General features: G+C 43.2%; 1 protein-coding gene across 1 annotated transcript in view; it reads left to right on the forward strand.

The window, feature by feature from the left end:
• Positions 1 to 25,000, forward strand: part of LOC143756324 (anoctamin-1-like) — a 60,230-nt gene that overhangs the window by 886 nt on the left and 34,344 nt on the right. The window contains exons 2-13 of the mRNA XM_077247175.1: positions 4,663 to 4,858; positions 8,751 to 8,787; positions 8,859 to 8,957; positions 9,038 to 9,189; positions 20,013 to 20,067; positions 20,149 to 20,200; positions 20,356 to 20,411; positions 20,561 to 20,602; positions 20,758 to 20,822; positions 20,894 to 21,028; positions 22,753 to 22,913; positions 24,957 to 25,000. The exon at positions 24,957 to 25,000 is cut by the window's right edge and continues 39 nt beyond it. Of these exons, the coding sequence (XP_077103290.1) occupies positions 4,663 to 4,858; positions 8,751 to 8,787; positions 8,859 to 8,957; positions 9,038 to 9,189; positions 20,013 to 20,067; positions 20,149 to 20,200; positions 20,356 to 20,411; positions 20,561 to 20,602; positions 20,758 to 20,822; positions 20,894 to 21,028; positions 22,753 to 22,913; positions 24,957 to 25,000 (1,094 nt within the window). The remainder of the gene's footprint in view (positions 1 to 4,662; positions 4,859 to 8,750; positions 8,788 to 8,858; positions 8,958 to 9,037; positions 9,190 to 20,012; positions 20,068 to 20,148; positions 20,201 to 20,355; positions 20,412 to 20,560; positions 20,603 to 20,757; positions 20,823 to 20,893; positions 21,029 to 22,752; positions 22,914 to 24,956) is intronic.

The raw sequence follows: 25,000 nt of genomic DNA on the forward strand, positions 1-25,000 counted from the left end.
CTCCCCTGACTTGTTGGCATTTCACTGTATTGTGCATCAACAAGCACTATGCAGCAAGCTCGTTGATGGATACTTCGTGGAGGTTATGAACACTGTGGTCAAGGTGGTCAATTTCATTCGAGCGCGGCCTCTCATGCACCGCCGTTTTATTACGTTGTTGGGCGAACTGGACAGTGCTTACGGAGACCTCATTCTGCACAGTGAAGTGAGATGGCTAAGTCTTGGAAAAGTCTTGCATCGCTTTCTGGTTGTTCTCCCCGAGATAGTAAACTTTCTTAATGACATTGGCGAGGGAGAAAGATTTCCAGTCTTGAGAGACAATGAGTGGAAAACAAACGTTGCTTTTCTTTCAGATGTCACAGCTCACCTAAACAAGCTGAACCTACAACTTCAAGGTGACGAAAAACATGTTGATGACCTGTTGAGCTGAGTTTCAAAATGAAGCTAGGGCTGTACACGGCACAACTCAAAGATGATGATTTAACTCACTTTTCACTTCTGAATGACGTGTGTGAGGGTGTACTGGACATACAACAGAAAGAACGATTCGTTAAACCACTCAGTCAAATGCAGGAAAAAATCACCTCACGTTTTTCTGATTTTGAGAAAATAAAATCTGCAGGATATTTCATCGGAGAGCCATTGACTTTCCCTGTGGAAAAAATCAAGGACTTGGCTGCAACTTTCGGTTTGTCCCGCCGCGCACTCGAAGATGAACTGATGGATGTTCAGGCAAGAGGACACAGCCATACCGCGCAACAGTCATCCTCAGTTACAGAAATGTGGCGAAACATCTCTGGACAAAACCTCAGATTATTAAGTTCAAAAGTGCTTTCCATATTTGGGTCGACATACATTTGCGAACGCACATTTTCTGCAATGACGCGCATCAAGTCACGTTTCCGTGCACGTCTTACAGACTGCAACTTACAGTCACAACTTCATTGTGCTGTTACTCCTTTTGAGCCAAATTTCACCAAATTGGTCTGCTCCCGACAACATCAGGTGTCCCAGTAATGGTAAGTAGAATTATACTCTCTAATAATAATAATAAATCTAACTGTAATCATTTAGATACCTTAATGCTCAATATCTTAGTGTGCATTGGTGACGCCAAATGTAAATGATATGCGACCCGTGAAACTTGAACTTAGACATAGTGTGGCCCACTGAAAAAAAAGGTTGAGAACCACTGATATAGACAGATACACACTTGACACTGCTCGCTCACTCAAAGCACAAAGGGGGAGGTGTTTAAAGATTTGATTGGGCCAGCCCAGTGTCAATCAAGAAAACAACCAATGGGCCGTTGATCTACGTGTTGTGATGGATGAACTCTTCGAGTGAGGATGACGAGGCGCTCGCTGCTTCCATACCATGGTCAGATCGTTCTGTCATGTTAAGCAGAAACACAGGAAGCAATCGCGAGTATAATACAATATTTATTCTAGCACAAAACACACAAGTCCAGGGTGCAGTGAGCCAGGTGGAGATAGGTGACGCAGGGACTTCGATGGTCAATACCGGTGACGTGCAGACAAACGGTGAGACGATCCAAATCCACACGGAAGACGACGAACAGGAAACACCAGGCAGGAACACGAACCAGAAGACAGGGGAACATCAAACAACGATCTGACAAAGGTGAGAGAACAGCGGTGAGTTTAAGAAGCGTGGTGAGATGAACTGCAGCTGGTGATTGTAATGATGAACAGCTGGAGTGGATCAGGTAATGACATACAGACACGCCCCTTGCACACGTGCACTCATACAACAACATAAACACAAGACTAGAAGGAACCAGCGAATACATCTACCGTGACACGTGTTTCATGGGCCGGTCTGTCATTGGAAAAAAATATGATTTTTTTTTTTGATGTACGAGTTTTATGGGCCGTAAAAAAAAAAGAAAAGAAAAGATGTATCGGCCCAAAAAGCACGTCGGCCCACCGGGCATTTGCCCGATATGCCAGATTACCAGTCCAGCCCTGATTGGAACAAACACTATAATAGCATCCTAGATGATGACTTTATTTTTGACAAAACAAATATAGCCTAATATATTTAACATTTGAGCAGAAATTGGTGAACAAAAGCTTATTCAATGTGGCAGTAGTTTAGTTTACAGTAAACAGTTAATAATCTATCCAAAACTAGTCAACGAAATGTTTTCTTTCATATTTCGTCTGTAACATAGGCATATCGTTTGTTGTTTTTATGATAGCCTATATTAGGGCATATAAATATTAATTTGCAGTTTAATACGTTGCTAATACAAAGACATTTTAACGTTATTTCAACATATTTCAGTCGATTTTCACATATCTCAGTATAGCAATAGGGTTTGGTAAAAACTGTTCAGTTCATTCATTCACACACGCGATTCATATTTAAACACTCTTTTTGTGGTTTACATACACTAGGATATCGCGATTAGAACAATAATAATAAAAAACTTACTTCTCAGATGGATCTGTTGCTCCTCGAAATGAAAATAAACCAGCATATGTTCTGAGGTAAATGTCCCAGGATTATTCCTCACACAGCCTCGCAAGAAGAAATAGTACATTAATCTGATGATTACATTTGTCGTGTTATCGCGTTTATGAGGGGCGTTGACACGTTTGCATGTGTTGCTTCAGATCAGTTGCGTTTGAATACCGCGCGCTCTCCGTGAGCGTGTCACATTAGCAGAATGAGCTGAGAGAACGATAATGAGATCGGCTGACACCTCTCTCTTTTTTAATAGATTACATAAACAGAGAATATTTATTTTAGTTTTGAATTAGATGTTTTAAAAGTACAAACTTAAATGATTATAAAGATATATTGCTCATGCTTGTGTGAATAGTATTCGCTGAGCTTTGTTTAAGTTTAAAGACGTGCTCCAGAAAAAAAGTTAACGGAGACAGAGTGGCAGAAAGCACACCCTGTTTATTTTCTTCATTTTACAAAAGCACACGGTTTTGATGTTAATGTGAGTGTACACAAAAAAAGAAGACCCTCTATAGTTTATAATCATGTATTGATTTTATTTATATGACCAAAAATGACGGAGTATTTTAAGTCTATGTTGCTGCTATGTGGAAAAAAAACAGCAAAACGCGCCGGCCTGTTTCTGGACCCCAGAGGGTTAAAGATGTACTCTTGGAGGGGCAAGACAAGAAATGACATAATGATACATTAACAAGTCATGAATTCATGTTACTTTATAAGTAATTAATGATGAGTTAGTAACAATGTGCCCCCTCAAGTAAAGTCATGACACAGTCATGCATTAACAAGCCATTATTTTATGTTAGTGTATGGTTAGTTAATCATGAGTTAGTGATGATGTGCCCCCTCAAGTAAAGTCATGACATAATGATGCATTAACAAGCCATTAGTTGATGTTAGTGTATGGTTAGTTAATAATGAATTAATTATGATGTGCCTCCTCAAGTGAAGTCATGACACAATGATGCACTTAAAAATCATTAACTAAAATATGAATAAACACAATACAATAAGAGTGCCATCCTTATTCCTTTACACCCATGGTACAAAAAAAAAAAAAAAATACAAATTATGTGTAGTTCTTTTATTATTATTTATACAATTAAACACATATGTACTTCCTTTTATATGGAAAATCCAAACATACCTGTAAAGACACACATTAGACACGTTAACATGTAAAATAGGGAATAAGCTATAAGCTAATGCTAATTGAAACATATATATAAGCAACAAAAAATACAGTTAATTATTGTACAAACCTCCTGAAACCTCCCAAATACAACATATATGCAAACATGTCTTTAATTATTAATTCTGTTTACCAAAGAAGTCAACATTTATGAGATTAAAATGCCAGCATTACCATAGGAACACAACCAATGTGCCGAGCGAGCACCGAGTGCACCACTAATGAGAGTACCACCAGAAACAAACCCTACATACTGTAGTTCCAGGAAGAAAAGTAGCTGTTACTAAACATAGGCCTAAATAAACTATAAAAATCAGAAAACGGTTTAGATCAAGTTAAATTTATTAGTGCTAGTTATTAGTCTATTGTCCACGTTTGATTAGACGGATCTGTGTAATTAATGGCTAAAAAATCATGCGCCATTCCCTTTATTTGTCACAAAGCTGCCGATAGCAGATTATGATATTACAGTTTAAATTATGGCAGAATTCAATGATTTGTTTAATTCAAATTTAGATTACTTCTTATTTATTCTTACGGAGACTGATTGATTTAGTTTACCCCTAAACATGAATTAATGCATTAATTAACAAGCATGTACTAACGTGTAGTTAAGATGGTATATTCATGCAGTAATTCATATGACTCATGTCGTAGTTAAGGTTAGTTCTTCATTAGTACATGTCTTAACTCATCATTAGTTCATAGTGAAGTAATTATTAATTCAGGTATTAGTACATGATTATTCATGTACAGTTATTGTAAAGTGTTACCACATGGTGTTAGTAGTCCTAATCAGGGCTGTAGAGATGCACACACTGCACAGGCACAATGGCGCTTTTGCTGGCATCTGCAGACAGAACGCGATATTGCGTGGGCTAAATCGCAACTAATTAGCCATGCTCATTGTCAGAAAGAAAAAAAGAGATCGATGTCCCTATCGCTGTGTTTGACAGGTGTTTGTGTGGGATCAGCATTGGAGAGTATGTGCTGCCGTGAGGTGAACGCGTTTTGGAGTTTAGCGGAGCAGCTCGACCCGCGACCGGCACACCTGACGAGCCTCGCGCAGCATCCTGGTTTTGACGCATGCTGCCTGAACCCATTTGTTTTGCGGATAGCTTACTCTCATTTCAGGCAGGATCATGATCCTCTTGAAGCCAGCAAACACGAGTATGTTTATAATTGAGTTATTTCATTCATCAACACCATTTTTTCTAGCTGAGTTAGGTCTCCAATATAACTGCTAGCCTACTTGTCATTAGACTGACGGTAACTCTAGGCTTGGAGTCCCTTTTATGACGTCACGCCCAGCCTAGAGGGAGTGCTTAAAACCACTGTAAAAAGTACCAACTTTTCATATTATATTCAGCATTTTGGTATAAATTGTTTTTATACCATTGTTATAAATTGTTTTTTTTTTCCCTTTATGAGTTCAGTGTTAACGCCCACTGTTATTATTGGCTAACGTCAGTGCTTATACATAAATTATTAAAGGGATAGTCCACCCAAAAATTAAAATTCTGTCAGTAATTACTCTCCCCCATGTTGTTCAACCCCGTAAGACCTTCGTTCATCTTCGGAACACGAATTAAGATATTTTGGATTAAAAAACACTGGTCTGAGATGCTGCATTCAAACATGTCAAGCTCCAGTCTGATCAGATTTATATCAGTCCTCCAGGAAAAAAAGTTATGTTTCAGTGTGTGTTCAGCAGGGATGAGCCTGTGCTTGTTCCAGTGAGTTTCAGATTCAGTGTGTGTGTGTTTGCAGGGATGAGCCAGTGCTTGTTCCAGTGAGTTTCAGATTCAGTGTGTATGTTTGCAGGGATGAGCCAGTGCTTGTTCCAGTGAGTTTCAGATTCAGTGTGTGTGTTTGCAGGGATGAGCCAGTGCTTGTTCCAGTCAGTTACAGATTCAGTGTGTGTTCAGCAGGGATGAGCCAGTGCTCGTTCCAGTGAGTTTCAGATTCAGTGTGTGTGTTTGCAGGGATGAGCCAGTGCTTGTTCCAGTGAGTTTTCAGATTCAGTGTGTGTGTTTGCAGGGATGAGCCAGTGCTTGTTCCAGTCAGTTTCAGATTCAGTGTGTGTGTTTGCAGGGATGAGCCAGTGCTTGTTCCAGTGAGTTTCAGATTCAGTGTGTGTGTTTGCAGGGATGAGCCAGTGCTTGTTCCAGTGAGTTTCAGATTCAGTGTGTGTGTTTGCAGGGATGAGCCAGTGCTTGTTCCAGTGAGTTTCAGATTCAGTGTGTGTGTTTGCAGGGATGAGCCAGTGCTTGTTCCAGTGAGTTTCAGATTCAGTGTGTGTGTGTTTGCAGGGATGAGCCAGTGCTTGTTCCAGTGAGTTTCAGATTCAGTGTGTGTGTGTTTGCAGGGATGAGCCAGTGAATGTTCCAGTGAGTTTCAGATTCAGTGTGTGTGATTGCAGGGATGAGCCAGTGCTTGTTCCAGTGAGTTTCAGATTCAGTGTGTGTTCAGCAGGGATGAGCCAGTGCTCGTTCCAGTGAGTTTCAGATTCAGTGTGTGTGTTTGCAGGGATGAGCCAGTGCTTGTTCCAGTGAGTTTCAGATTCAGTGTGTGTGTTTGCAGGGATGAGCCAATGCTCGTTACAGTGAGTTTCAGATTCAGTGTGTGTGTTTGCAGGGATGAGCCAGTGCTCGTTCCAGTGAGTTTCAGATTCAGTGTGTGTGTTTGCAGGGATGAGCCAATGCTTGTTCCAGTGAGTTTCAGATTATGTGTGTTCAGCAGGGATGAGCTAATGCTTGTTCCAGTGAGTTTCAGATTCAGTGTGTGTGTTTGCAGGGATGAGCCAGTGCTTGTTCAAGTGAGTTTCAGATTCAGTGTGTGTGTTTGCAGGGATGAGCCAGTGCTCGTTCCAGTGAGTTTCAGATTCAGTGTGTGTGTTTGCAGGGATGAGCCAGTGCTTGTTCCAGTGAGTTTCAGATTCAGTGTGTGTGTTTGCAGGGATGAGCCAGTGCTTGTTCCAGTGAGTTTCAGATTCAGTGTCTGTTCAGCAGGGATGAGCCAGTGCTTGTTCCAGTGAGTTTCAGATTCAGTGTGTGTGTTCAGCAGGGATGAGCCAGTGCTTGTTCCAGTGAGTTTCAGATTTAGTGTGTGTGTTTGCAGGGATGAGCCAGTGCTTGTTCCAGTGAGTTTCAGATTTAGTGTGTGTGTTTGCAGGGATGAGCCAGTGCTTGTTCCAGTGAGTTTCAGATTCAGTGTGTGTTCAGCAGGGATGAGCCAGTGATTGTTCCAGTGAGTTTCAGATTTAGTGTGTGTGTTTGCAGGGATGAGCCAGTGCTCATTCCAGTGAGTTTCAGATTTAGTGTGTGTGTTTGCAGGGATGAGCCAGTGCTTGTTCCAGTGAGTTTCAGATTCAGTGTGTGTTCAGCAGGGATGAGCCAGTGATTGTTCCAGTGAGTTTCAGATTCAGTGTGTGTGTTTGCAGGGATGAGCCAGTGCTCGTTCCAGTGAGTTTCAGATTCAGTGTGTGTTCAGCAGGGATGAGCCAGTGCTTGTTCCAGTGAGTTTCAGATTCAGTGTGTGTGTTTGCAGGGATGAGCCAGTGCTTGTTCCAGTGAGTTTCAGATTCAGTGTGTGTGTGTTTGCAGGGATGAGCCAGTGCTTGTTCCAGTGAGTTTCAGATTCAGTGTGTGTGTGTTTGCAGGGATGAGCCAGTGCTTGTTCCAGTGAGTTTCAGATTCAGTGTGTGTGTGTTTGCAGGGATGAGCCCGTGAATGTTCCAGTGAGTTTCAGATTCAGTGTGTGTGATTGCAGGGATGAGCCAGTGCTTGTTCCAGTGAGTTTCAGATTCAGTGTGTGTTCAGCAGGGATGAGCCAGTGCTCGTTCCAGTGAGTTTCAGATTCAGTGTGTGTGTTTGCAGGGATGAGCCAATGCTTGTTCCAGTGAGTTTCAGATTATGTGTGTTCAGCAGGGATGAGCTAATGCTTGTTCCAGTGAGTTTCAGATTCAGTGTGTGTGTTTGCAGGGATGAGCCAGTGCTTGTTCAAGTGAGTTTCAGATTCAGTGTGTGTGTTTGCAGGGATGAGCCAGTGCTCGTTCCAGTGAGTTTCAGATTCAGTGTGTGTGTTTGCAGGGATGAGCCAGTGCTTGTTCCAGTGAGTTTCAGATTCAGTGTGTGTGTTTGCAGGGATGAGCCAGTGCTTGTTCCAGTGAGTTTCAGATTCAGTGTCTGTTCAGCAGGGATGAGCCAGTGCTTGTTCCAGTGAGTTTCAGATTCAGTGTGTGTGTTCAGCAGGGATGAGCCAGTGCTTGTTCCAGTGAGTTTCAGATTTAGTGTGTGTGTTTGCAGGGATGAGCCAGTGCTTGTTCCAGTGAGTTTCAGATTTAGTGTGTGTTTGCAGGGATGAGCCAGTGCTTGTTCCAGTGAGTTTCAGATTTAGTGTGTGTGTTTGCAGGGATGAGCCAGTGCTTGTTCCAGTGAGTTTCAGATTCAGTGTGTGTTCAGCAGGGATGAGCCAGTGATTGTTCCAGTGAGTTTCAGATTTAGTGTGTGTGTTTGCAGGGATGAGCCAGTGCTCATTCCAGTGAGTTTCAGATTTAGTGTGTGTGTTTGCAGGGATGAGCCAGTGCTTGTTCCAGTGAGTTTCAGATTCAGTGTGTGTTCAGCAGGGATGAGCCAGTGATTGTTCCAGTGAGTTTCAGATTCAGTGTGTGTGTTTGCAGGGATGAGCCAGTGCTCGTTCCAGTGAGTTTCAGATTCAGTGTGTGTTCAGCAGGGATGAGCCAGTGCTTGTTCCAGTGAGTTTCAGATTCAGTGTGTGTGTTTGCAGGGATGAGCCAGTGCTCGTTCCAGTGAGTTTCAGATTCAGTGTGTGTGTTCGCAGGGATGAGCCAGTGCTTGTTCCAGTGAGTTTCAGATTCAGTGTGTGTGTTTGCAGAAATGAGCCAATGCTTGTTCCAGTAAGTTTCAGATTGAGTGTGTGTGTTTCCAGGGATAAGCCAGTGCTCGTTCCAGTGAGTTTCAGATTCAGTGTGTGTGTTCGCAGGGATAAGCCAGTGCTTGTTCCAGTGAGTTTCAGATTCAGTGTGTGTGGGTGTTCGCAGGGATGAACCTGTGCTTGTTTCAGGCTCTGACAGTGAAGTAAGCAGTGTGTCTGTCTCCTGTCGGCATCATGAAACGTGTTTGCTGTAAAATCTGTTGTGTGTTTCTAGACCAAGACACCTGGAGTGGGCTTTTTGAAGATTCATGCTCCGTGGAATGTGCTCTGTCGCGAGGCTGAGTTCATGAAACTGAAGATGCCTACTAAAAAAGTAAGGTTTGTCCAGCTTGCCCAGTGTAAAACCAAGATGTGACAAGTGACGACTGTGATGACGCTGTGCTCCTACTGTAGGTGTATGAAGTCAAACGCAGCAGCGGCGTGATGGAAAAGATCAACACGTTCATCAGCAAAGTCACAGATCCTCTTCATCCCAACCTAGAAGAGAACCGGGCGCAGAAAGTGAAGCACCTCTCGTACCCGTTCTCCAGAGAAAAGCAGCATCTGTTAGTGTCCGCCTCCATTCTCAAGCACCAACACTTCTTAATGTCTGTTATACGTACTGTTAATAGACGGCCAGTACGACTCCTTTTACAGGCCTATTCTTACTGAGTGAGTTTTCAATGTGACAAGAATGTAAAAGAGGAAGAAATTCTGCTCTGTTTAGACCAAACTACCCTAACAAAAAAAAAAAAAACAGTTTTGATGCAAACTCAAGTATGTGTACAGACAATCACGCTTTGAAAAGCCTTTGAAAGGCTTTGAAAAGCCTTTCAATGTTTACTCCACTTGATAGTGTGCATTAACACAAACACGAGAAGGTTTCAGTCTTCTGTCATGGGTTGTGTGAGAGAGACTCAACACACGAAGACGATGATGAAGGTAGACAGGCTTTAATTCCAACAAGGTATATCCACAAAACTACTAAGACGAGACCCGAAAAACACTGAACTCAACTGAACTTCAATAGGGGAGATAACGAGACACACACACCTAAATATAATGATGAAATCAAATGAATAACCATGACAACTGACAAAGAGTGCAAAACAATACACAAAGTCCATGCGATGGGACACTTCCCAGTGTTTGTGCCATTTCACGAGTTCACACTTACATCAATTAAACAGAGTAAAGATTATGCGTATTTGGCATGTGTAGCAATGTTCAGGGAAGGAGGCGGGAACCGGCGAACATTCAAAATACTTTATTAAAATAAAACAAACAAACCAAAAATACCGCCAGCATGCCCCTCGCGGACGACTGCTGGCTACCCAAAATACAAATACAAAAACCAAATACAACTAAAACACAGGCCTGTTCCTCTCTCGATCATCCACGTCGTCGCTCCTCCTTCATGCTTCCGCTCCTCCGTGAGAGATGCGAGACCGGTGCGTCTCACAGGTGTCGCTGATTAACACTCACGCCACCGGCCTCGCTCCGTTCTCTCACGTCCCTCGGCCTCGTCTGTCCGGGGGGAGGGCTCCGAGCTTGGAAAGTTTTTACCCGAACCCAGAGTACTCCTCCCGTTGTAAGTGTGTTTAGGACTAGAAGCGAGGAGATAGGGTAGTGGAGGGATGCTGTTAAACTGTCAATGAACAGAGGTAAGTTTGCTGTGTATATATACACCTCTTGACATGTTGATTGAGTTGATTAGCAGAGTGTGCTCCACTCGTGTCTAATTAGGTTTGATTATCTGAGTGTGCTCCATGTGTGTTTAATTAGGTTTAATTATCTGAACGTGCTCCTCCCGAACTTTGTTAATAAAACATAATTTCTTATGGATGCTTGTTTCTGCCACAGAATTAAAAACAAGAAAAGTACTTGAGACTTTTTATTTCACAATTCTGACTTTATGTCACACAATTCCGTGTGTATATCTCACAATTATGACTTTATAACTTTAGAATATATTATTATGTTATATTATTATAATATCATCAAAAAAACCCAGCAATTGTAGAAAAAACAACTCAGAATTGCATGTTTATTATCATTATCACTCTTGCTATTCTGACTTTTTTAATCAGAATTGTGAGACATAAAAAGTAGCTTTTGGGACCGATTTGATATAAACTCACAAATCGGAGAAAAAAAAAGTAAAAATTTTGAGATAAATAGTTGCAATTACCTTTTTGTTCTGTGACGAATTTCTGTTGAAAGGTTTTGACCGATTGACAAATTTGATATGGGAACATAAAAATTACAGGAACAATCAAGTTGACTCGTAAGGTAATAATATTAATATATTCTTGGCAATGTAGGTGTCACAACAACATAAACTGCATTGCACGCACAACTTCAGAACCAGGTAAACTAACCTTATAATAAAACATTATTGCCTAAATGTCCTTGCTCTCATGTGAAGCAAGGTCATTTTCGTAAACGAAAACTGAAACTAAGACTAAAACTATTAGTCATATAACTAAATTAAATAGAGATTTCAAAATAAATGAAAACTAAACTAAACCAAACAACAGTTACTTAAAGCAGCACTATGTAGTTTTTCAACCTTCATAATATATTTCCAAGACCCTTGAGATGGTACATCGACTTACAGTAGGTTGAATGGCACGTCTGCCATAGCCTGACAGTGTCTGTATCGCTTTGGAAGAAGGCAAAGGTTTTGTCAGAGGAGACTAAAAAAAGAAAAAGGGAGAGTGAGAAATTAAAAGGCTGGACGAGGATCAATATTGGAGGGAGAGCAAGACAGTTTGAAGACGGTGAGAGTGTGCGCGCGCGCGACCGTCTATCTCTCTCTATGCTCGTTCTTTCAGTAACATCCACCCTGTCACAAGCGCAGCAGTCAGTCATCTATAAAGTGTTTATAAATGTATAAATAAATCAGGGAGCTGACTACCGCGCGAAATGTAAAAGGCTGAATAACATGGCCTGGCCATGTTACGGAATCTATCTGGTCCTCCATTTATCTTCATGAATCAAGTAATGCTAGTAGAGTAGCGAATTATCAATCTGGTAGCTACACTAACATGCTAGTCTACGATGGTTATAATAAATAATCTTTCAGGATAACTATCCTAATGTCTGCAGGCTGATAGTCATGTTTATTTATTTATTTTTCTGGCGAAAGTGTCTTGCCTCAGGCTATAATGCATTGAAACATATCCGTTATGTAAAACAGTAGACAATAGGCTACTATAATGACGCTGTCTTGTAAACGTGAGCTACGCGATCTTTAGACGTTTGAAAAAAATAAAACCCATGAAATTATATTCATATGACATGCTGAAATATATGCCAATGTACCTGGGATGAAGATATTTCACATGCAACGCTGGCAGTCTGCCCGCGAGAACTCAAGACAGTATTGGCTTGTCAACAAATGTATCCCCTGGTGTAACCATGACAGATTTTACGACAGTATTAGAAGACAATACTGTTTCCCAACTGTAGGGGGACGCCGAGAGCAAAAACCGCAAAAACGACATAGTGCTGATTTAAAAACGAACTGAAATAAAATAATAATTAGCAAAAATAAATAATACTTTTCGTAATTAATAAGCTCTCATCCTGTACCGGAAAATCAAGTTTTTCCATTGGACTGCGCTACTTTATTTTTCAAAGTAAACACGCACTAGGCGGACATGTATGACCGTTGAGCTTGAGTCTTTTGCAGCAACTTTTAAAAGATGCGTCTTGAGACCTTGTGCTTTTCCTCCATTCCATGGCCCGCGTCTCACGTTTTTCAAAGCAAAAGCGCTTTCTGTGTGAATCAGCCCTAAAAAAGCAGAAAAGGCCAAGTAAGTATTTCCATAATGTCTAGACATTGTGCAAATACAGCTGTACCTTAATTCCATGTAAGATAACCATCTCATATGAAACAAACAAGATACCACACATATTAGACAAGATACCACACTGAGCAGAAAACGGAAAAAAACAAATGGCATGTCTATCCCACATATAGACGGACATTTTCAGAGTAGAAGTAAACTACATGTCTGGTCTGAATAGAACACATGAATATGAGTACTGTATATGATATTGAAAGATACAATAGACAAAAAGCATAAATGGATCAGTACAAGAATGATATGTTTGAAAGGATTAATCATAGAAATAACCAAAAAAGAATAATCATAATAATCATTGTCACGGAGTCCACAGAACCATCACCCCCAGCAATCAGCGCTTGATCACTGCACTCCGCCCACACGATCACTGTCACCTGATGATCACCTGCACCTCATTATTACACACACTATATCATCCACCTATCCATTCACTTAAGTGTCTGGTCCCATCTTTGACAAGCGCTACAGACTGCTCGCCCATGTGATCTTCAAACACGCTACTTACCTGAAGTCCCGATCTTCTCACCATTGTCTTCCATCGTCAACCAGGCTCATCTTCTTGACTACTTCTCTCCTGCAAATACAGTCATCCAGTTCAGCTAAGTCAATGTCATATCATCAATTCTGGAACTGCTTCATTCTCCCTGCATTGCTCACCCTCTGCACTACAATAAAGTATTGTTTATTCATCTTAATCTTGTCTGCCTCCTGAGTGTGACAGAAGACCAGACCTCCAATAATGCAGAGCACCTCCATGATGACATTATGGGTCTAGAGAGTTTCATCCAGAAATCCATTTGAGTTTCTCAACGTCTTTCAGCTTGCTCACTGCTTCAACCGGCTTTGCATCTTCTGCCTCAGGTACCATCTGCCGCCCTTCCAACACCAGAACTAATTTAGGTAGATTCATACAACCTCACACCTGCGGGGCATCAAAGAAGATGAGCTAACCATCTGTGTTTGTATTGTGGGGGAGAAGGACATCATGTCTAACTGTCCCATTCGACCCCCACACCCAGCGGTGAGTACCATCCAGCTTCCACCTAGAATTGCCTCTAACCCGTACAACAGTGTATATATAGTAACCTCTTGTTCCAGCACAAGCTCTCATTGACTCTGGCCCAGCAACTTCATCTCCCATAATCTCGTTCAAAGGCTCAATGTCAAGAGGAAACGCTGTGTCCAGAACCTAGAGATTCATACCTGGGTAAGCTGCTGGGTTGTGCCAGTCACTTCTCCCCCATCATGACGCTCTGCATAGGATGCCTGCATTCGGAAAGGATCTTGTTCTTGGCGTTGGAAGGATCCACCGCTGACATCATCCTGGGACGCCTGTGGATGCTCCAACACGAACCCAGGATCGACTGGAACACTGGTGAGGTCCTCTAGTGGGGATAACCTTGTCACAACAAATGCCTGACTCCCGTACTCAAGATTCCTCATCCTCCGTCTCTGATTAACTCTGTTTCATCTACCTTCATCTCTCTGAACTCCACCACCATTGAAAGTCTGGATACCAACATCAAGGTGGAGATTCCCCCTGAATACCGGGCGTTCCAGGATGTGTTCAGCAAGCGGTTGGCAACCCAATTTCCACCTCATCGAACATGGGACTGTGCCATCGAACTGCTACCTGGGGCAACTCTACCCAAGGGGCGAATATCCATTGTCCATCCCGGAGCAGAAGGCCATGGAGGAGTACATCCAAGAGGCACTCCGACAGGATTGCATCTGTCCTTTAATGTCCCCTGCCGCTTCCAGCTTCCTTTTTTGTGGCTAAAAAGAACGGAGGCTTGCGGCCATACATAGGTTACCGGACTCTCACACTTGTCAAGTATAGTTATCCCCTACCTCTGGTTCCAGCAGCCCTGGAACTACTTTGTGATACCCACATTTTCTCCAAGTTGGACCTGCGGAGCGTCTACAATTTAATCCACATTCGCAAGGGAGATAAAGGAAGACGGACTTCGTAACACTTTCCTGCCACTGAGTATCAAGTTATGCTGTACGACCTGTCCAATGCATCTTCAGTCTTCCAAGGCTACATGAACAAAGTATTCCGAGATTTCCTTCAACGATTTGTTAGTCTATATCGACAATATCCTGATATTCTCCCGTAACCTAACAGAACACCGCCAACACATGAAGCAGGTATTCCAAGGTCTCAGAGATCAACATCTCTATTAAAGTTAGAGAAATGTGAGTTCCATACATCCACTGTCCAGTTCTTGGGCTACATGATTGACCAACGAGGCATCCAGATGGACCAGAGGAAGGTGGAATCCATCTGGACCTTGCCCCTACCCGTTACCATCAAAGAACTCCAAAGATTCCTCGGATTTGCTCATTTCTACCGCCGATTCATCCTCAATTATAGTCTTCTCAGTTCTCCTCTCTCATCATTACTCAAAAACCGGCCCAAGTCTGTCCTGGAACCCTGAAGCCACCAACAAATTCTCAACTCTCAAAGAAGCCTTCGCCACCACTCCCATCCTACTCCATCCAAATCCTGAGCTACCATTCGTCATAGAGGTGGATGCCTCCGCAACAGGATTGGGAGCGGTACTTTTACAGTGGCAGGGTGAATGATTTCCATTACATGAGAGTAGATGTTAAAACTTCATGCTGATTTGTACTCGGCTTCGCCAAGATAAGCACCAACTAAGACGTAGTTTTACTGTAACCTATGCTTCTCCATCCATTTACGCTTCTTTCCAAATGGTGATGTGAATCTCCTACTGTCTGGTGTTAATAGCTGCAGTTTATTTACACACAACGGCTGCAACCACAGTGCGGTCCCCTCATGACAACCGTCTGGATTGAGCAGAGTAGGGGACATCTCTAGGGTCTTCAAGTGAGCACCTTCCGTCCTCAGTGTTTCGTCGACTAGCCCACGACACCTCAAGAGGGCTCGACAGTGACTCTGGCGTCCCAGAGTCACCCCCCTCCGTCCCCCACTCAACTCAGCCCAGCTTACTGACCTTAACATCCCTCCTGCTGCTGAGGTTGCTCCTTCCTCGTAGTTCACATGTGACCTAATCACAATCTCTCCGCAACCCGACCATACGCGCCAACCCGTTTGAATAAGGCTGTCGAGCCCCACTGCCGACGTTAAAGCAGGTCAGTGGCAACGGTTCCGTATGGCATACTACCACAAAACACAATATCTGTCCAAACACCAATCCTCATTCACGCAAAATACACAGGAACGTAATAACTGTAATTACTATGCAAACTATACAAATAAACCAACAGACTCAAGTTTTTCAAGAATTCTTTGAAACCGTAGCATGGCGGCCTGTACACAGCCAGCCAGAATCTTTCCGTCTCAACCACCGCCAGTTGCTGCTCCTCTCTGCTGCTTCAGATAAGTTCTTTACTGTGCGACACAACTCTTGGCCACTGAATCCGACGTCTCTGAGGAACCGGGTTGTGGAGTGTGCCACAAATCCTCGACATCCCACTTCCACTGGATAAACCTGGACTCTCCATCCTCGCTGTTCTGCTTCAGTGGCCAGCTGAGCATACCGCAGTTTCATCCCCTCATATGCCTCATCTACAGCATCCTCCCATGGCACTGTTAACTCTATCAGTTGAACAATGCGTGCTGATCCAGACCACAAAACAATATCTGGTCGGAGGTTAGTGGTGGCAATCTCAGGTGGAAAAATAAGCCGTTGATCAAGATAAGCTAGCATTTTCCAGTCCCTAGCAGCTTCCAGTTGTCCTGGGCGAGAATTGGTTTTAACACCTTTTCTTGGTGGTTGCCTGCCTGGGCAGAGGAATATTGTCTTCTGTGTGTAATGTTTTGCTAGAACAGGTGGCAACTTATTGGCCATGTTACGCTTGTCTTCCAATGCTAGGCGCCATGACCAAGTACTCAGATGTTTGGCTTAAGTAAACCGACCTTGGCTAAGAGCCACCTTACATCCTGTCAAAATGTGCCTTAATGTGGCAGGTGATGAACACAAAGGACAAGAGGGATCTTCTCCTACCCAGAGGTTTAGGTTCTGTGGTGATGGGAGAGCATCATATGTTGATCTGATAAGGAAACTGATCCTACTTTCTTCCATTGACCAAAGGTCTTGCCAGCCCATCTTGCGTTCTTCCACACTCTCCCATCTCATCCACTCTCCCTGCTTGGCCTGGGAAATGGCCTTTATACACCTCATCCTCTCCTCCTGCTTTCGCACCTCGTTGACTTCCAGCTTCCTCCTTTGAGCTGGGGCTGCCTTGTGCCATTTAGGAGGAGCTAAACTGAGCCCAAAACCCCCTCTTCCATGCTATACCTGTCCCACGATATCCCCAATTTGAAGGGCAGCCTTTGCCTCTTCGACAGATTTCTTTGCTGACCACTTTCTACTAGTTCTCAACACGGGTGCTGTCTCCCGTACACATTTGTCGCGTGACTCTACTAAGGTAATTTCCAGTCTGACCTTGGCGCACTTAAACTCATCGGTTAAAGCAGAGACTGGCAGCTGCAATATTCCTTTACTATAAAGTCCCACTCTGCTGAGGCAGCATTACAGTGGCAGGGTGAACATCAACGTCTCCATCCATGTGCCTTTTAGTCCAAGAAGTTGTCCCTGGCGGAGCAGAACTACGACATCGACAATAGAGAGCTCCTCGCCATCAAACTCGCACTAGAGGAATGGAGACATTGGCTGGAGGGAGTTACCCACAGATTTGAAGTCATCCCAGACCATAGAAATCTTGAATACCTTCGAGAAGCTCCCCGTCTCAACCCTCGCCACGCCAGATGGGCCCTTTTCTTCAAGATTCGATTTCATAGTCACCCACCGACCCGGACACAAGAACTGTAAAGCTGATTCTCTCTCTCGTCTCTATGATCCCGATCTAGCCTCAACTCCAGAAACCATTCTCCCTCCAGCCATGATTGTCAGTCCAATCCTCTGGTCCCTCGATGAAGAAATCCGTCAAGCAACACAGACCGAACCTGCTCCGCCGGGAGGTCCAGAAGGGCGTATCTTCGTTCCATCCTGTCATCTACCCTTCTGGACAAAGCTCACACCTCTCTGGGCTCTGGAGACCCAGGTGGCCAGCGAACCCTCTCGCTCCTCAGTCAACGCTACTGGTGGCCCTCCATGACCCACCATATCTCCCAATATATCAAAGGATGCTCAGTCTGTGCCATCACCAACACTCCTCGTCATCTACCAACAAGAAAACCGGTTCCTCTTCCCATTCTTCACCGTCCCTGGTCACATCTGGGAATAGACTTCATGACTGATCTCCCTCCTTCAGATTCCAAGACCTGCATCTTCGTCATTGTCGACCGTTTTTCCAAAGCATGTAATCGAATCCCTCTCAAGGGTCTACCCACAGCCTTCGAATCAGCCGAAGCATTGTTCCACAATGTCTTCCGTTATCTCGGCCTTCCTGAAGACATCATTTCCGACCGAGGTCTCCAGTTTATCTCCTGTGTCTGGCAAGCCTTCTACAAACTCCTAGGAGTCTCCATCAGTTTATCTTCTGGTTATCACCCTCAAACCAATGGCCAGTCTGAGCGTAAGATCCAAGAGATTGGGAGATACTTAAGGTCATACTGCCACCAGAACAGCTGGAGCTGGTTCCTTCCCTGGGCGGAGTACGCCCAGAATTCTCTTCGCCAATCCACCACTGGGCTTACTCCGTTCCAATATATCCTAGGATACCAACCACCCCTGTTTCCCTGGTCCGGCGAACCATCGGCGGTTCCAGCTGTTAACCACTGGTTCGAGCAGAGCGGGAGGGTGTGGGACTCGGCTCATGTACATCTCCAGCAGGCAGTGCGAAGACTCAAGCCGATGCCCGAGACCCGACAGTACCAGCCTGGACAAAAGGTTTGGTTTTCCACCCTGGATATCTGTCTTCGCCTGCCCTGCCGTAAGCTGAGTCGCCGCTATATAGGTCCCTTCACCATCCAGAGGCAGCTCAACGACGTCACCTACTGTCTCAACCTTCCAGTACAGATTTTCTCCATCCTTTCACATCTCCCTCATCAAACCTTGCACTGAACCTCTGTTCTCTTCCCACACAGAATCTGGTGACGCTGACATACCTCCAGTAGTCGCCGAAGAAGAGCTCCTCTACCATGTTCAATCCATCAACTCGCGATGATGGGGCAATCGACTACAGTACCTGGTCGATTGGGAGGGGTACGATCCAGAGGAACGCTCCTGGGTAGCTTGAGACGATATACTTGACCCCTCCTTGTTAACTCAGTTCCACAAAGATCATCCCACTCGTCCTGCACCCAGAGGTCGTCGCAGTTTCCGGCCGTCAGGAGCTGACCGTTGAGAATGGGTTTCTGTCACAGAGTCCACAGCACCTGATCACTGCACTCCACCCACACGATCACTATCACCTGAGTTTTGATCAACTGCATCTCATTAATACACACTACATCATCCACCGATCCCTTCACCTCAGATTCTGGTCTCGTCTTTAACAAGCACTACAGACTGCTCACCCATGTGATCTTCAAACACTCTACTTACCTGAAGACCCGATCTTCTCACCATTGTCTTCCATCAACCAGGCTCATCTTCTCAACTACTTCTCTCCTGCAAATACAGTCATCCAGTTCAGCTAAGTCAACGTCATATCATCAATTCCGAACCGCTTCATTCTTCCTGCATCGCACACCCTCTGCACTACAATAAAGTATTGTTTATTCATCTTAATCTTGTCTGCCTTTTTCTGAGTGTGACAATCATATGCATTTTTTTTTACCACATGTTTAACATTTCATCTTTAATATGAATGAATTTGAATGAATAGTTTTTATTTATGGTTCGTTGTTCAATCTCAAACAATTATTTTATTTTTATTAAGTGGTGTTTGCTGAAGAGTTAACTGTGAACTGCAAACATTAAACTGGTGAAATGAAAGGTCTTTTACTGGAAGTGTTCTGTTAAACACTCCTTAAACTCTGCTATAACTATAATAATATACTAAAATGTGAAACTAAATATTTAAACTGAACATTCATAAAATATCTATAACAAAACCATTAATGAAGTTAACACTAAACTGGAATCTATAGGATATTTGAAAATTATATTAAAACTAATTTAAAAATGCAAAACCATAATAGACAGGAGATTTCTAGAGATTTTCATCAATTGTTCAGATGCCTGTATGTACTCAGATTATGAGACTGTTAGGTTAGTAGAATAAATTGATATGTAGTTGCAAAGTTACTTATAGTTAGTAGAATGACTGTTGGTGAGCATCACAAAGAGTTATCAGATATTAATTGCAGTTTATTAATACTCTGAGAGATAGTGGACATGTAGTTGCTTATAGTCTCTATAATCTCTATAGTCGACCTTCGAAATGAAAGTGTTGCCTTATATTTTAGCAGTGTTTACAGCAAGTTAATGGCCAGAGTGCAGCTGAATTTTGTTCAGGTGATTTGAATGAGATTTCCACATCTGTGTGAATGGACCTTTAATGTAAGAGAAAGATCGAAGCAAAATTGAAAAACTTGTGGCCTTTTATCTTTACAGGTTTGATTTATCTGACAGAGATTCCTTTTTCGACAGTAAAACAAGAGGTTTATTAGTAAGTATAAAGTATTGTCAGATGCACGGTATTAATGCCATATTTGATCATTTAAATGTTTTGATATGTGCATTGTTTTAGGTATGTGAAGTTTTGAAGCGAACCAAGTGCACAAAAGCCAAATTCAGCATGGGTGAGCTACTGCTTTGTCTATGCAGTTTGAAATCTATTATTTTGGGTGGTTTTAAAAATGATCAGCACCAAGTTTCAGTGCTCCATACACTTATATTTGCATCATTGACAGCAAATGTGTAACTGACAGAACAATCCTTCTTACATGTTGTTCAGGAATCACTAGCCTGCTTGGCAGCGGCGTTTATCTGGCTGCTTATCCACTTCATGATGTGAGTATCCATCACTGTTTCTGTGGATCTGTACGACACCGAGGCATTACTGTTCTGACACAGAGTCTGATTCATTGATGGATGCATGGATCTATGAGCAGCACTGGAATGATCTGTAGGATCTGATAGATTATTTTCTTTACAATCAGGGTGATGTTGAAGGGGAAAACGCTGAGCCTAATGACCGGAAGGTAAGTTTCAGTGCTGTGTATACCTCCTGACCTCTGTGTGAATGGGGAGAAGTATTGAACAGTTGAACACCAGACAGTGTGATGTGATAGTGAATACCGTGGTGATAGTGAATACCGTGGTGATAGTGAATACCGTGTTTCTGCCTGTATTTTAGCTGCTGTATGAAGAGTGGGCGAGCTACAGCGTCTTCTACAAGTACCAGCCCATCGGCTTGATCCGGTACATCTCAGACTCTCTCACACAGCTCTCGGCTCTGGAGCTTCATTAGTAATCTCTCGCTTGTCTCGCAGGAAGTACTTCGGGGAGAAGATCGGACTCTACTTTGCTTGGCTTGGGGTTTATACCCAGATGCTGATCCCTGCTTCCTTAGTGGGCATCATTGTGTTCCTCTATGGATGCGTTACTGTTGATGACGACATTCCCAGGTCAGTGGCCAATCAAAACGCACGGCACACGCATATGCATTTATTACGATTAACTTTAAAAGTAGGCTGCGTAATCATTGCGTTACCATAAAGTGGAATTAATCTCAAACAGAAAATGACAAATGTATTTTGGTACAGACCAAATAACATATCATTAAGTATGATAAAATTAAAGGATAGTGGAGTACATGCTATGAATTTTAACCCAGCAGTTTCAAACTTAACCCAATGTCAGATTATAACGACTAAAAACTGGGTTAGTGCTGGGTAGATTACTGGCAAATTGTGGTCAGATACCAAACAGCACCCTCCCTGTCTCAGTCTTGAATCCAACACGGAAGTGACTGTAATTCCTTAACTGGCCACTAGAGACTGGCTGCAAAAGAGAGTCAATCCCATAGACCCCTTATGTTAAAATGCCCAACTTTACAGCCTGAAAAACATGTTTACAGCCAAAGTGGTTTTGGTCTATATAGCTAATTTTGCCCTTCATGGCAAATATGAGGGGGGTGAATATTTTTATAACTCATCCGTTTAAATTATATTAAACCTTAAAGTTCTGCATAATTAAGGGCGTGGCCACTGGAGTGACAGGTGGATTGCCGCTGATGTCACTGCTAGCCGTTTGTCTGTTAGCTGCACATGTTATCAGGGAGTGACGCTGCCAAGATGGCGACGGCCGGCTCCGCCCACTTTGGGCTTCAAAAATGCTCTTCAGAAACTATTGGGTGGCGTCACGAACACTATGCCCATATTTTTTTACAGTCTATGTTGGTTACTGATTCCAAAAAACATGACCAAAAAATTGTAGTTAGTAACATTATCCATTTCATTACACATTTTAGGTAGGGATATTATGCATAATTACAAATATCTAACCCTAACCCAAACCCTAACCGTTAATCTATAGTACTAAGTACATGTAGTTCATTAATATTACTCAGTACTTAAGTGAGTAAGTACAATGTAACTATGTCTCCTAAATAAAGTGTAACCTTGGAATCTGATTACATAATCCAGATTACATGTAACCAGTTACTACCCAGCACTGTATATTGCTAAACAATTAATTTAGTCTTAAACTAAATTAATTTATTGCTAAACAATTAATTCAGTCTATTTAGAAACCCAACACATTTTAAAATAACTCAACAAAAGCAGAACCCAGCAGTCTGAGTAAAAAATAACCCAGAAAATTTTAGAGTATAGTTTCCACAAAACATCTTTGACAAGTTCTATTTTAATAACTGGAACTGCTATTAACTCATGTCCCAGTAAAGCTCAGTTCTCCAACAGTTTTCTTTCTTTGTGACGCCAGAAATACTGCTGGGTAATAAAGTGCGAGCCTCCCATCCTGAGCCTACGCCTCAAACTGCTCAAGAGGAAGTTCATACGCTGAGAAAGAGTATATAAAACCAAAACATCTGTCTGAAAGTCCCTCTGGAGTTTGTCTCTGTCAGGATATTATGACAGCCTGAAAAGAGCCTGCTGGAACTGATCCTGCGCTTTTATCCAGAAACTACACCTAAAATAGTTTCATTTATAATGATGCTGTGATAGTTTTTGTCCATGAGAGTGAAGGACAGAATAGGAGTTGTAAATTGATTAACCTTCAGAAAATGAACGGAATGAGATTAAATGTATTAGAGTATGTAATAAAACAGAAGTAACAGGCTGAAGCTGAGCTGGATCAGGTGTGTGTGTGTATCGTCTTCTGTGTGCAGTATGGAGATCTGTGACCAGCGGAGGAACATCACCATGTGTCCGCTGTGTGACCGCGTGTGCAGCTACTGGAACCTGAGCACAGCGTGTGGGACGGCCCGCGCCAGCCACCTGTTCGACAACCCCACCACTGTCTTCTTCTCCATCTTCATGGCGCTGTGGGGTGAGATCCCGAGAGCCTGAGATCCTAAGATCCAGAGAACCCCAGATCCTGAGATCCTGAGATCCTGAGATTCCGAGATTCTCCATTCTGCTCCTCGTTTCTGCTCCTTCACCAGTGTAGCTTTGTGTGTTTGATCTGACTGTCAGCCTTTCCTTAAGCAATTATCAGCACACACACACACACACACACACACACACACACACACACACACACACACACACACACACATGCACACACTCATACACACATGGACACACACACACTAACCCGACTCCTAAACCTACCCATCACACAAAACTTTCTGCATTTGTACATTTTCAAAAATATATAATTTCGTATGTTTATTAACCCATTTCCCTCGTGGGGACCTACTGACAGTGTAGGAGATCTCAGGCCTCATCCACACTACTGCGTTTTAGTTTAGAAACGGAGAATTAAAACGAATACGATCTCCGTCCACACCAGCGTTTTAGCTGTGTATTAGAATTGATCTCCGTCCACATTAAAACGACTGAAAACGCGGATCACGTGACCATTCACCTACACTGGGCGTGCACGTGCCGGTGTAAACAGGAATCAGATCGACTATTCCTCAGATTTCGCTGAGGTTGTTAAGTGCCGATCTGGACATTCGAAAGTTTTCGCACCATTCCTCAGGATCCACAACTTCATTGATAAAATTATCCCACCATGCGCTGGTTCTTCCCGGCCTAACCCAAAACCGACGGTCCATGTACGGTCGATACCGCCGCTGCACACGGGAACGTCACAGATCGCTCGAATAATAGCTTGCCTCCGGCGCATCATGTAGGCAGTTATAGCATTGTGAAATGCAGAATTTACTTGCACTAGCGTAACTGGTAGTCAAGGCTGTTGTTGTATGTTTTCTTGCGTTGTATGACATCCAATCAGAGAGCCGAGCGTGAGCCTCTGCGTCATCGTTTATAAAGTCCTCCGTTTTGACCCGTCTTCACTAAAACGCCCTCCAGAGATTCAAAACGCAAAACGGGGTCGGCAGCGTTTCTAAACTTCTCCGTTTTAGGTCTTCGTTTTGCCGTTTTAGTCTGGACGGGAGGAGCAAACGCAGCAAAAGGTCTGCGTTTCTAAACTAAAACGTAGTAGTGTGGATGGGGCCTCAGGTTTTACTATCCTTGTGGGTACATTTGGTCAATGTAATATAAACCTGTACACAGACACACACTCACACACATGCATGTATGTTGAATATTAGCTACTGTTTACAAGTGGATTATATTTTTATGTCTTATATTTGTCATGTTGTAGCGACATTTAATCATTTTCTGTGTTTTAGACACAGTTTAGTTTATTGCCTTACAGGTGCAATCTGTAGTCAGCTTAATTTAGCAAGTATTTAGTGAATTTCCCCTGTGTTTGTTGGAGAATCTGGAGCTGGAAGGACCGTGTGTGTACGGTTCTGTCTGTTTTAGAGTAAACATCTCCCGTCTGCAGGGTTTTATCATGCGTGAGTGTACGGCTCTGCTCTGTTCAGTGTCGAGCGCTCGGGGATCTGGACAGGAAGTCGTGACTTCGGCTCGGTTCGCAGGGCAGGAGTTCACACACCAGATTTACTGCGCAGGAGACACATGACAGATGCTGCTCTTCAACACACAGATATCACCGAGTATCAGCCAAGCATCGTGGCTTTTAGAAATCTTCATTCAGGCTGTTGTATGGCTGGAAAACTGAAGCGTCCTTCCATTATGACTTACATTTGAATTCTCATCCATGGATTCGACCAATACGTGAAAATATCTGCCACACGCTCAGACTGATTTAGCCGAGCTCATCATCATCCATTACCTTTATAATCGAACCGTTAATATTTGATCAGTTCCTGCTACATTTAGAGGCAGTTCCTCAGGTGTGTGATGAGTTCATTTCCTGCTGTCAGTGTGATTAATGCTGGCGTGTGTGTGTGTGTGTGTGTGTGTGTGTGTGTGTGTGTGTGTGTGTGTGTGTGTGTGTGTGTGTGTGTGTGTGTGTGTGTGTGTGTGTGTGTGTGTGTGTGTGTGTGTGTTCCAGCGGCGTTCTTCATGGAGCACTGGAAGAGGAGACAGATGCGGCTC

Source organism: Siphateles boraxobius, unplaced genomic scaffold (genome assembly GCF_051911475.1).
Source record: "Siphateles boraxobius isolate OS27281-9 unplaced genomic scaffold, OSU_SipBor_1 107, whole genome shotgun sequence".
In the NCBI taxonomy this organism is placed as follows: domain Eukaryota; kingdom Metazoa; phylum Chordata; class Actinopteri; order Cypriniformes; family Leuciscidae; genus Siphateles; species Siphateles boraxobius.